Below are 12,819 nucleotides of genomic sequence, written 5' to 3'. Positions count from 1 at the left end.
TTTTGCTGCCGTTTCACTTGTTCCATACTTATTATTGACGATGGAAGGCCATTTTTTCAATCGAAACAAGATGGACAGAAATTGCTATCAATGCTTTGTTTCATTAGCGACAACCAAAGAAAAAAAGGAAAGCAAAAAAAGGAAGATAGACTAAGCAGAAGAATTACATAAGATTGCCTTTTCTTCTTTTTCGAAGCATGTTAACAAGTATTGCAGGTCAGCTATGTTGAAGTTTCTTCGTGAAGGCTGAGAACAGTTAGTAGAAAGGAAAGAAATATATTCTTAACCCTCAGTTTGGTAGGTCTGATCAAGCGTTCTTTTGTGTCTGTCTTCCACCACAAGGAGCACCGATGTTATCCCAGTTAGTAGACTCCAGTTTTAGGTTTGATTCTATTGGAATAAACGACAATGATGATTCTGGGTGACTGGAGTACAAGCCGTAATTCGAACCAATACATAGAGGGGACAGAGAAAGAAAGGCTAAATACCTATTACTTTTTCCAAGCAATTTTCAGCAGTTCCGAACCTGAAAACATGCTGGAAGCTGAATTCACACAAAGCCTCAAAAAAAATTCACAATTAAACAGTAACCGACCATGTACAACACAACAATTTGTGAACACAAAAATACATTACAATCATGTGATGCCTTTCTATCACCTTCCTTGGCCTCCATTGCCTCAGAAAACTGTCCATCATCATACCTGAAGATGTGCATGTTGTGAAGATTCCATCCAAGAACCATGACTGCAGGAATCCTTCTAGCTTGCCAAAACAAGAGCTGCAAGTACAGCATGAAAAAAACTCAGTAAAAACCACTGGAAATATGAAATAATCAGACAATATAGTCGTATCTTCACAGTAAAACCAGTGAGAAATTTGTGGTGCTAATATAAGGCTATCGATTGTGCCAACACTGGCATGATTCCAATTTAGGCCACCAGGAAGATGTTTCCCACTCCCAGCTCTCATCAGTGTGAGCAGGGCCTCCTCACACAGCTCAGATCTAAATCCAACCAACTAGGAGGCAAAAACAAACCGGGCAACAACCCTTCCAAAATTTGCAGAAGGCTTCAGCATTAGTTGGATAAATCCAAGTGGCGGTTTAGATAACCTAATCTCTTACAGATTGCACATACCGTACTTTTATGTCTATGAGCTAGACTTCTAGCACGTGAAAGTCAAAGTATATACTTCGACACAAACTGTGTTTTTTTTAGAGTTCACCACGATAATGAGAGATTTCTACATATCCAACAGAATCGAGCAATAATATCAGAATCCAACGAATCAGCTCAGACTGGCTTACTAATGGGATGCCCTGATACATTACAAAATTTTGCTTTAACCAATGATCCAATCAGAGGAAAAATTCAGATTTCAGACTACTATATTGAATCTCTCAATAGTAGTATCATAAATGAATTCTCAAGCTTTTTGGCTTCTTATCATTAATGATGCACGTAAGTATCATGTTGTTGAGCTATGCACCACTTTTATGTGGATCATTATTATTCATAACTCTCATGGTCATTACGTTTAGAAGCAACATAGATATTTTCTGTAAAACCAATCACTTATTAATTAGATCATTTTCTTTTGGTGAGACCCAATACGTGAACTTTTTCTTAGAAGCTTCAAATTTTTTTTCCAAGAATATATATATATATATATATATATATATATATATATATAGATAATAACAGAATATTAAGAAATTATGATTTTCTACTATTTCACTGCAAAAATCTTGACACATTCAGAATCATGTCAAAAATTTTAAAATAAGCAAAAAATGAAAAATGAACACCTAATGAAATATGAAATAGAACTTTTAAAAAAAAGATGGGGGATATTGCATTTTGAGAGATGTCTTAAAAATAGTAACTATGTTCCTAACAAAATATTTTTCTTAGTTTTTGCAAAGAAAAACATGATAATTTCAAAATATTTCTAATAATTAATAGCTATGATTTTAACACCACATCAAGTCTCGGTCAATAAAATGCAGTGCAATTATAACGCAACAAGATAAACTTAGTACTAGTTAGTGTAATATGAGAAATGAGGATACAAGTTCTAGATGCCTGAGTTACATGAATAAAAATGAGCCACCACGAACCAAGAAATGAACACTCACAAGTAACAACCAGCACATACCTAAGTGTAAAGAAGACAGGGAGAGAAATAAAGATGCCAAATAGGCAACCTAGTCATCAGCCTCCAAATCCAATATGGGAAGGATGTTTAGTGCTGATGAACCAAGATGCACCCCTCGCACTACACTTCCATACCCAACCTTGATCCTATGACAGAGAAGTAAGATAGCATCCCAAAGTGCAGTGCGACCCTGCAAGCAATTAAAATGATCAGTATTACACAACTGGACTACAAAAGCCACCTACAAGGAAGTACAAAGATGAAACTTTGTGATAAAAAGAAGAGAACAAAATGTCTCAGTACTAATTACAATAACAAAAAGATATTTGCTCGAAAAATTTCATTCTGCTTAAAAAACTTGCAAAATAGCATAAATGGGAAAAAGGTCTGCCTCGTCGTAGCACTATGTAGTGTACCTCAAGTGAGGGGCTTGCGGTGTTCCAAATCTTTTGCACTCTGTGTTTTTGTTTGTTTATGTTATATGTAGCTTGCACTATGTAAGCTTCATTTATTTTAATGTTATTTTTCTGTATATAGTACCTTATATAGCACAAGAGATTGACACATATTGCTTAACTTTCTTATGATAGAAAAGGGATTTATTTTCTACCTTCATGCAATAGCTTGATCAAAGCTGGGCTTTTCATTCTAGCACTATAATGATGTGAAGAGACATGAAATTTTCCTAGCAAATATCTTTTTGTTATTGTATAAAAAAAACATATTTTAATTGATATTCACTATTGTGCATAATCCTTTGTTAAGAAAAAAAAAATCCAAAAAACCAATTGCAGACAATAAATATCAAAGAAAAAAAGGTAAAAGCCCTTTTGAAATTCATTCACTATCCGCAGACATACTTTAGACAACCTTTCCATGTCTCTCCCAACACACGGCTTGTCTTATAACTCCAGAGTATTGAGATATCACCTTCAATTTTGTTACCCATATTCAGCAACAGTGCCAGAAAGAAAAAAACCAAACATGAATGCCACAAGGATGCGGCCTGGGATAAAGGTCTATCCTTTCTTTATGAAATTTCCAAATAATTCTGTATAAGAGGACACGGAGTGTGGGTGAAAATAGAGTATCCACATGCAGAAAAATTCATGTGATCAAAAAGTCAAGGACCAGTGACCACATGCTATAGAGTATAGACATTGTTTTTTATCAACACGTCCAAAAACAGATATGCCTGCATACTTATGCCAGCAAATATTAAGGCATTGTTCCACAAGAGACCCTACATGGTAGTCAGGTCAGAGTGGGGGGTTCAAAGCAGAATTACATAATATCTACCTAACCACATTACGTGATACCATTTCAGCAATGTCTTGCAAGGATTTTCTTTCGGGTTTCTGGAATGGGTGTTACTTGGGATATTTCTGGGAAAGACTCAGAAGTTGGCTTTCTTCGCCACCACCCCCCCCCCCCCCCCCAAACTGTAAACCAGGCCTCAATTTGAGAATAACTTCAAGAGTCACACTCTTGAAGATACCAGCCACTCCAATAAATCACGCAAGGAGAAACCTCAAATAGAGGTGTAACACTTCTAATTAATCTCAAATAAAGTACAAAACCGGCCTTAAAGCCATACAAAGCAAGGGACCCAAGTCCCTTATTTATAGAAGAAAGTAAAGAAGAAAGAGAAAAGGAGCTAGCTGTTGGGCAGCACCAACGGCTAGATTTCTAGCCGATGGGAGCAGCCAACAGCTAGTTCCCTTGATAAAAAAAAAAGCAATATAAAAAAGATATACAAAAAAATACAAGAAAATGAAAAGAAAATAAATACATAAAGGCCTATGTAACACAGGTACTGCTCTGAAGGAGCAATACCCACACCGTACTGGTACGATACCAGTATGGGTACGGCTACGTACTTCGGTATGCCCTAGGTACTCTGTTGGCCGTACCGGGTACGGTCAACATATCGGAGTACGAATCCGACGATCTTCAAACTCGATCAAAGTTGACCAAGTTCAAAAGCGTCCATAGTTAGGGTTTAAGTTTTTAACGTGGTTTACATTTTTCACGTAAAAAATATCTTAAACATTAAAAACGCCTTCGACGGTTCTGCGTCTTCACCGTGTTTTCACCGATAGAGTTCGATGCCAGGAGGCGATTCTCCACTCCAGCGAACGGCAAACGACGATTCTCCACTTCGACGAATGACGATTCTCTGCTTCTTCCTCTTCGGCGAATGGTGATTCTCTAGTGATTTATTCACTCTGGTGAACGACGATTCTCTGCTTCTTCCTTTCTTTATTTTTTGTTCTTTTGTTTTCTCATATGTGCCTGTCTGCTTGTCTGAAGAGTTTGAGAGCATTGCAGTTACCTCTGAATTTTTGTTGGGTTTCCTTTTTGTTTTTTGGTTTTAAGACCAAATTTTTTGAAAATGGTCCGCACCTGTACCCACACTGGCACCCGTACCCGTACCTATGTGACACAGATAAAGGCATATGCATACATGCATACATTTATATATACAAATCATACATCAAACTACTAGGAGTTTAAGATATATGATAGTACATATAAAAACATATATGCATACTTACATTAGTGCTAATCTTTAAATTCTAACACCAATCTCTCTCTCTCTCTCTCTCTCTCTCTCTCTCTCACACACACACACAAACACAAACACACACATATGTCAAGGAGAAAAGATGGACCAGAGGAAAAGAATTAAGGGAAAAAGAAGCACCATGGTAGCCTATCATTGGAGGGTCTCATCAAGGTGTAGATGATGCTGCAAGAAGTTGCATTAACTCGAGCTCCACACAATTAATAAATTGGTTGAGTTCGAGCTAAAACTCTGAACTTTATTAAGTAAACAAGTTGACATCGAGCTACATATGCTTGACTAATATAATTTGAGAAAGCTTGCTAGATTAATTAGGCACATTAAGATGATATACATAAGTGGTTGACACAGTCATCAGTTTGTGGTGCAAGGAGCATACACACAATTTTTACCTGTAGGGTTCCCATTTCAAAGCCCATTGCTGTTCTCTGGTCAGTAATGACTTTTTTAACAAACCAACGCTTTTAATTTCAGCTTGGCTCAAGCACAGCTGAGCCAAGTTTGAGCCTTAGGAAGCTCACATGAGTCAAGCTCAAGCTGCACAACTCGAGTTTGAGCCAAGCTCCTTAAGATTTGAGTCAAATTCGAGCCAGCCAAGCTTGTGGCGATCTGAGCTCGTGCTCAAGCCTAGGTAGAAATGGTCCACCAGTCATGAAAATGGAGAAATATGGACATTCACAGCTAAATGGAGTTAGATCAACACTGAGAAGATCAATTGGAGGCATGGACTACCAATGGGGCCAAGGGTTCCCTCTTGCAAACATCGTTCAAAACTTTGCTCCTAGGGAGAGAACTCATAGAATACAGACCTTGCTTCCAAGGCATCCGGTGCATATTGAGATCGCAGGCCTCACATTTTGCATGAGAAAGGTATGTCATGAAGGGATCTCTGCAATCAATCAGGCCCTACAACAGGAATGATTGCTCCACAACAAATATATGTTCCATTAGCTACAAGCCTACACCTTTAGACGTGTTAGATGCTTTTGCAACCCTGCAGCCTACTTATGTTGTTCATACCAAGAAAATTTGCAGGACATGTTCCTTCGGGAGGTGGTGCAATGACTGCCATTGAGTCTTACATCTTCACCATATTTAGCATCTTCTAGCAATAGTGAATCTGATCATTTTTTCCAATGCAAGTAAAAAATGCAACACATTAGACCCAGATACACCACCTCCTCTCACTTCTATCATTAAGCAAATCTAAAATTACAAGTAGATAGATTGTTATTATCCCATTCCCATGTATTTTGCTAAGTAACAAGTAAATATATATCCCTCTAGTCATCCAACAATTGGTGTACTGAATGCATTCATCTTGTGCATATGGTTTTCCCAAAGTGTGTTAATGCTTCTGATTTGCTTTCACAAAAATAGATCTGGGAATGAATAGAAGGATCTCACTAAATAAGCTTGATTCTAAATCTGAAAATGAAAGGTTAATATTCATCCCAACCTTGACAATCCATGTTAATATAAGCAAGTCTATAGCTCCTATTTACAAATATTGTGCCAGTTTTAAAAATTCTACAATTATTTTTACAGAAATATTAAGCAGGACATCAGAAAAATGGTTAGCATATTTAAATAAGCAAGAACAAGTTTTCCAAGCTACTGAGACCAAGTTCTTTTGACAGAATTTGAAGTTTCCCAGAGGAAGAACAGCATGGAGTTCCAATCGTGCTCCTGACAATAGCATTCTAAGCAGGTAAGACAGGGTTAAGAATATAACAATGGAACAGCCAATTACTAACTCACATTTCAAATAAAAGTTGTTTAGACGGACCAAAATATGAAGGTCTTAGGTACTAGCAATTTGAGAGGAATCATGTCACTGTTTAAATTCAAAACATCTAAGCATAGGTATGAGTACCACCGCCCACATTATTCTACTTTCAAGTTAGTTGATAACATTGGAAAAGAATTGCGATACTTTCAAATTAATGCCAGAACATGAATATCATGATAGTATCACAAAAGATTTCCTTTTGGGAAAAAAAATCATCTGTTATATATATTTTGTATATACCTTTTTCTTTTATACTTTAAAAACTTTCATGAAAAAAGGACATAATTTCATAGGAAAAAAGTAGAAAACTCGTAATTTTATAATTTTGTATCCTTTATATTTTTCTAAATTTTTGAATGTCCGAGATTTTTCTAAGGAAAACAAAATTCAAGAAAAAATTTCTGAGAGATTACCAGGAGTTTCCTAAGTTTGCAACTATGTCATGACGTATGAATAACACAGTCAACATGAGGCAGGATCTAGGAAAGATTCATCCAACTAGTTCAAGGCATATAAATCCATCCCAGAAAAACAAAAACAAGGATGGGCTTTCCATAATGAACTAAAAAACATACCTGTATGGAGAACTGTAGTTTCTTGTCCCAATACAAGGCAAAGACTGGGGGACTCTGCTTTCCAACCACCAAAATGCATGCACCTGGATGGATAACAGAAGGGACAGAAGACAAAACAGCCACATATTTTTCTGGCAATCTTTCTTTTGGCGGTAAGACCCCTAAGTACAAGGGATTCTTGCTAGATTGGATGCTAGCATAAGAGGTCGGATCTACATGCAACATCCACTTAGGGTGTTCCATAAATGCACAGAACAAATACAAAAGAAGGTGAGAATCTATAGGAAGCTCGAGAGTCCATTTCTTATTCACCTTGTCATAAACTTCTCCACTGCCAAGATATTCATAATTTTTCAAACAAGTGCCTTCAGCTAGTTCTGCGAATAAGTATAAGCATTACCATTTAAAATTTTAACTGCAACAAACTACCATAGCACCAACTAGGCAAGCATAATGAGATAGACTAGATTTTTACCTCTAATCCTTTGTACTGTGTAGTCAGCTCGAACACTACTTTGAGGTAGCAAACCCTTCACTAACTCTCCCTTCAATAGTGCATGAAGCCTCTGGTGTTCAGTGATTGCATCTACACATTCTTGGATAACAGGTAGGAAAGGGCTCTGTTGTGGATGTTGTAAACCAATGATAGAAAAATGAGCTGAAAACACAATGATACAACATTAAATATGTTCAGAAACATTTTTGAAATAATACCAACAAAAATGGGGGACTCCCAGATGAACAGAAAACACAAATAACAGTCAGCAAGACCTCTAGTTACAAGTGAAAACAGCAAAACAATCGTGAAAATTGAAATGAACAAAAGCAAATTCCTGGTACAAATTTAGTCGGATCTCCAAAGATGGCAGAACTAAGCAATCTATTTTCTAGAAAAACTCACAGGCAGAGCCATCACGCGCTTGCAGAAGAGTTGCGCGTAGCTGGTGAAGAATCCCATCTTCATCAAGCATATAAGTGGACTGCCATTCGTTTGCCCCGTCAACAGGAGGTGCATTACTGGAAGCTGCTTCATATGGTAAAGCACTTCCAACTTGATTTATGGAGATAGAAATGCCAACTTTAGCAGCTGTCTGCATGACCTGCATAAATCATGCAAAATGTATTGTCCGTCAAGATCAAATTGCTAACAGATACCAGCCATGAACACAACCTCTACAGAACTGAAGCAGAAATTATCCATTAAATCATCAGGAAAATATGGAACCTGAACATGACTTGCTTCGATTTTTTCCAGAAGTGGTTTCAATAAAACAGCAGAAAACCATTGCCTGAGACGGTCCCTCCACTGCTCAATATGAGGATAAACACCCAGGTGACCGAAGGCTTCAATAGACTGTTCCAGTGTCATCGGAGGAGGAAGATCACCCTCACCTTTTTTTGGTGTTGTGCTGTACTTCTGTGAACTTGGAGATGCCCTCACAGGCCTCAATGGTGTGCTCCTCGTAGTCCCAGAAACTGAACTAGTGATAGGGCTATGACCAGCCACCCCCACACCATGAAGAGTGGGAGGAGGAGTCATAAGACTTTGGCTCGGTGTGGTAGATTTTGTAGCAGATTCCAAAAATTTCTCATCTAAATCTGCTAAAAAGTTTTCAAGCATCTCTTCACTTGAGATTTCTTTAGAGAAAGCTGACCTTTGCTTTAACCTAGGAGTCGTATACGGCCTATCCAGAGAGCGTGTGCCATGGCTCGATCCTTGAGATCTAGATGCAGTAACAAGATTTGGAGAAAGAGAAGCAGAAGGCAACCTTCCACTAGGAGTGTGAGAAACTGTCTTTCCATCACTACGTTTGCCAGTCACAACTCTTGATGAATATGTTAGGTTTGTGACTGGAGTATGAACAGGAACAAGTACATTAGCTGGTGATGTTGTCGGAGGCTGTGTTGCCTTCGATTTCTGATGTGCACTAATGTGATCCAGAAAGTCAGAGTCCACTTTTGTAGCTGACTTTGTCTTTAATCCAAGAAGCTCTTGCTGATGCTTGGTTAGCTCGCCATGCCCTTTTGTGACTTGAGAAGAATGCAATGGTGATGACAAACCAACGTTCCTTGATCTTTGTAAAGAAAATGCTTGAATAAAAGCGGATACAGCTCCCAGCAAAATGAACAACAGAACTATTTTCGTTACCTTAGTAAAAAATCCTGCAATAGCCATGAGAGATACGAGGCATGAATGCCAATATAAAACATAAAAATGCGCACCACAAACTTACCAGCTGTACTCTGTGATACATGAATGGACTTCAAGTACTCCACAAACATCTCTTCCCTTCAACAAATATAAAAAATAGTAATAAGCAAATGTCATATGAATGGAGCATTTGATCAAGCACATACTGGACGGAAATTTATACAGACAAAGTGACAGAAAAGGGACCTCCGCAAGGACATCAAAATTCAAAAGATGATCCTTCATATTTATTAGAAAACAAATTATAACTGATATGTAGCAATCAACAGCGAACAATATGATTAATCCAACTTTCTCGGCCTATAGCAGATAAAATAAAAGATCTAAAAAGCCCAGCACTTCATACAACGGATGAAGTATGATAAGAAATCCACTTGAATGTCTGTCTCTTGTCTAGAACAGCATAAGACCATTAAAGATGTATTAGGGAATATGCACACACACACAGCCCACTTACGGAGAAAATAGTACGTTCAACCAGGTGACCTTCTTGTTTAGCTTCTACAATGTTATCTAAATAAGAATCTACAAACAAGAAATCACATACTTCTTACGTAATTAGATTACCTTTAGGCGGACGAGTACTAGAAAAAAAAATATATTCGAAACAGAAAGTGGAAACCAATCATGCTGGTGCATTTGAAAAAACACCTTGACTGTTTGCTGGATAACATGTTCTTCATCTTCAAATGTAGAGCACGAAATAACCAACATAATGAGTCATTCCCAGGAATTCTCATAACAAAAGAAAGGACCCACTGGTCCCCAAACCGACCCTCAAAGTGTCTGTCTCTCAAAAGCAGTGTTAGCTTACCCTGTAGCTAGAATGCGATCCCTAACCAGCAAGACCCCCTCACTAAGTCCACCCAGAGAAAGAAATAAGAAAGGTCGTAACTGGAGAAGATGAGGATGCATAGGACCTGGAAGCGAGGGAGATGATGGCGGAAGCGGCGGCTAGGAGGGCGAAGAGGAAAAGGAGAAGGGTTGTAGTGGAAGGGCGGACGCTCCTCGCCGTCAGGGCTGCCGATAGCACCGGGTTCTCATACACGCTGAACTTAGGGGTCGCCCTCCCCTTGGGGCTCCTCTCCATCGTCTCCTCCATTCTCTCTCTATCTCTCGTGAAGAACAGACCGTAAAGAATGATGCAGGAGGAGAGGCTTTCGAGGAACTCAGGGAGAGAGAGTGAGCTCCTCCCAAATGCGCCCGTCGCAGCAGGGAGGGAAAACTCAAAGGCGAGAGTAGCAAGCTTTGAGGAAATTCATAAAGTCTCCTGACTTCAGTGTTATGTAGGAAAACCTCAACTTGATTAGCAAAGATTGTTATGCCAATCTTTGTGTCAAGGTTTCCTATCTGCACATTGTAATTAGCAAAAGAGGAAAACAGAAAAAGAAACAGTTGGTTTGGCAGGCGAGGTGAGTGAGAGATTATTCTTGCCACTTGTAACAAGGTCCGAAGGCCTAAAACCTTGGGTGCAAGCTTAAATGTTGTACAAGTCATCTACCTTAATATGTAAAAGCATAGTGATCATCAGAGGTGGAGCCAGTATTTTTTTTAGGGGCGAGTTGACGGTTCAACCTTTGAATCCGAGTAGGGCTAAGTAAATTTAAATCCAAAAAATATATTGTGTAATTAAAAAATTTTATTTTTCTCAATGTAATTTTTTTTTATTGGCCGGGGTAAAGCGATGGCCTAGGCAAGTCCCACCCTCCCTAAGTCATTGGTTTTACTTTTGATATATTGATACAAAGGAGGACAAAATTAAGGTTAAGTTGTATATATTATTTTCCGTTATACTGCACAGGACGAAGGAGACGGGGAATAGGTAGCATGTGATCGCGCGTTTGTGTTTGAGGCCAAAGAAAATGGCAAAAATACCTTTCCTGATAAAATGGAAAACCTCCAAAGGGCTTAAAAAAATGTTATAAGGGCAACAGCGGACTGGAAAATATGACCCCTAAATGAAAAAATTACCCTTGTGATTAAACCTTGTGAACACAGTTGCCGTGCCAGTGACATAACATGAAAACACTCTAACTATGAAAGAAATCACAAGAGGATGATGCAAAATCCAGAATTATTTTGTTATTTCATCAAAATAGTTGCTAGAATGGAAATTCCAATTCATCAAACACTACTTAACACGAAACTTGGATATGTTATTTCATTCCATGTTTAATTGGAATAAAGTTTATAGAATCAATAAGCAATTTTCTAGCGTGTCAAGAGCCCCAGAATATGGGTAAAGAATAGAGTTACAAGACCTCAATAGGAGGGGCCTTGGCAAGGTTACCAAGAGACTTCCAAGTCCTAACGGTACCTAAAGGCGGTCATTTGAGGCGATTTTGTTATTAAAGTAAGGTTACAGCGATGGGTTAAGTGTCACTAATGCATAAATTAAAGGAGCCTTGCAAGAAAGCCTTTCGGCTCGCATCACGGCATGATACGGAGTTGGTGGGATTCAAGCCTACCAACCAGGAGAGGTAGGATTCTGACATGTGGATGGTGGCTACTGAACTAGCTAGGCGGATTCCATAGACTTTAGATAGAGGTGAGCAAGAACGGGGAGACGGAGACAATAATTGATTAAATGTTAATTACTCAACCAATTAATTGGTCTCTCTCTCTTCTCTCTATATCATTTTTTTCTTGGTCTCTCTCTCTTCTCTCTATATCATTTTTTTCAAAACGATGCAAGTTCGGAGGATGCTACATATACAATATATAAAGCTATGTCACCAGGGTGTTAGGGTCACATCTCAAAAAAATTAGGTGCGGTAAAGATATTTTATTATTATTATTATTTTATTTATTATATATATAATAGAATAAACATGTATATATTATTATTACAATTTAGTCCTTAATGTATATAACTTGAATAATTGTATTTCATAAAAAAATATCAGAACAACATATATTATATAAGTAATTTAGTAATATGACATTTTAACTGGGCTTGAATGTGAGTCGGAGCCGCACCCATATCCGGTGCGCACCCAACTTGATGCAACTAAGGTGCGACAGGAAAATAAAAGACTTCGGGTGACTTAGATCTAAAGATCAGTTGATTTTATGTCATTCATAAATTAAATTAATAGAGGAGTTTTTACTCTCGTGTAAGTTTCCAATTTGATCAGGAAATGTAGGCGCAAGTGCATATGAACTTGTGTACGTAGCAAAAAATAAACTGCGTTATTCAAAGCTATTTGAGTTATTCCAAAGACCTTCCATTCATGAACTTGAAGAAGGCTCTCTATGTGGTTGTGCAATTGCTGCTCAAAGAGAACAGGAGCTTGTCTCTTTCCTTTGCTTCTAGGATCTGGAGGTTGTACCAGTAGTACACTGTCAACTTGTGCTATAGCTCATGAATATAAAGCCCATGCAAATTGAATTGATGATATGTGGTCTTATGGTCGTCAATACGATCAGTTATGCTATGCTTTAGAAGCCATGGAAAAAACCTCTTAGCTTATAAGCATGGGCAAAGGCCAAT

General features: G+C 38.1%; 1 protein-coding gene across 1 annotated transcript; it reads right to left on the bottom strand.

Moving 5' to 3' along the window:
* Positions 1–467: 467 nt before the first annotated feature.
* Positions 468–10,597, bottom strand: LOC116254540 (uncharacterized). Its single transcript, XM_031629988.2, has 8 exons — positions 10,247–10,597; positions 9,349–9,404; positions 8,340–9,277; positions 8,016–8,214; positions 7,590–7,772; positions 7,115–7,491; positions 2,161–2,350; positions 468–781 (listed from the first exon to the last, which is right to left on the bottom strand). Exons 1-7 carry the CDS (start codon positions 10,426–10,428, stop codon positions 2,210–2,212), a joined length of 2,076 nt encoding a protein of 691 aa, XP_031485848.1. The 5' UTR covers positions 10,429–10,597; the 3' UTR covers positions 468–781; positions 2,161–2,209.
* Between the last annotated feature and the right edge of the window lie 2,222 nt (positions 10,598–12,819).

Source organism: Nymphaea colorata, chromosome 5 (genome assembly GCF_008831285.2).
Source record: "Nymphaea colorata isolate Beijing-Zhang1983 chromosome 5, ASM883128v2, whole genome shotgun sequence".
Classification (NCBI taxonomy): Eukaryota; Viridiplantae; Streptophyta; class Magnoliopsida; order Nymphaeales; family Nymphaeaceae; genus Nymphaea; species Nymphaea colorata.
The sequence above is the reverse complement of the archived record's forward strand: the minus strand, read 5'-3'. Positions and strand labels throughout refer to the sequence as shown.

Excerpts from the sequence above, each read along its gene's own strand:
- LOC116254540 (XM_031629988.2), bottom strand. The coding sequence starts at position 10,428 with ATGGAGGAGACGATGGAGAGGAGCCCCAAGGGGAGGGCGACCCCTAAG. Across the intron at positions 9,405-10,246 it reads ATCATCTCCCTCGCTTCCAG|GGAAGAGATGTTTGTGGAGT; the intron begins GTCCTATGCATC and ends TATTTGTTGAAG. Across the intron at positions 2,351-7,114 it reads AACTACAGTTCTCCATACAG|GGTCGCACTGCACTTTGGGA; the intron begins GTATGTTTTTTA and ends AATTGCTTGCAG.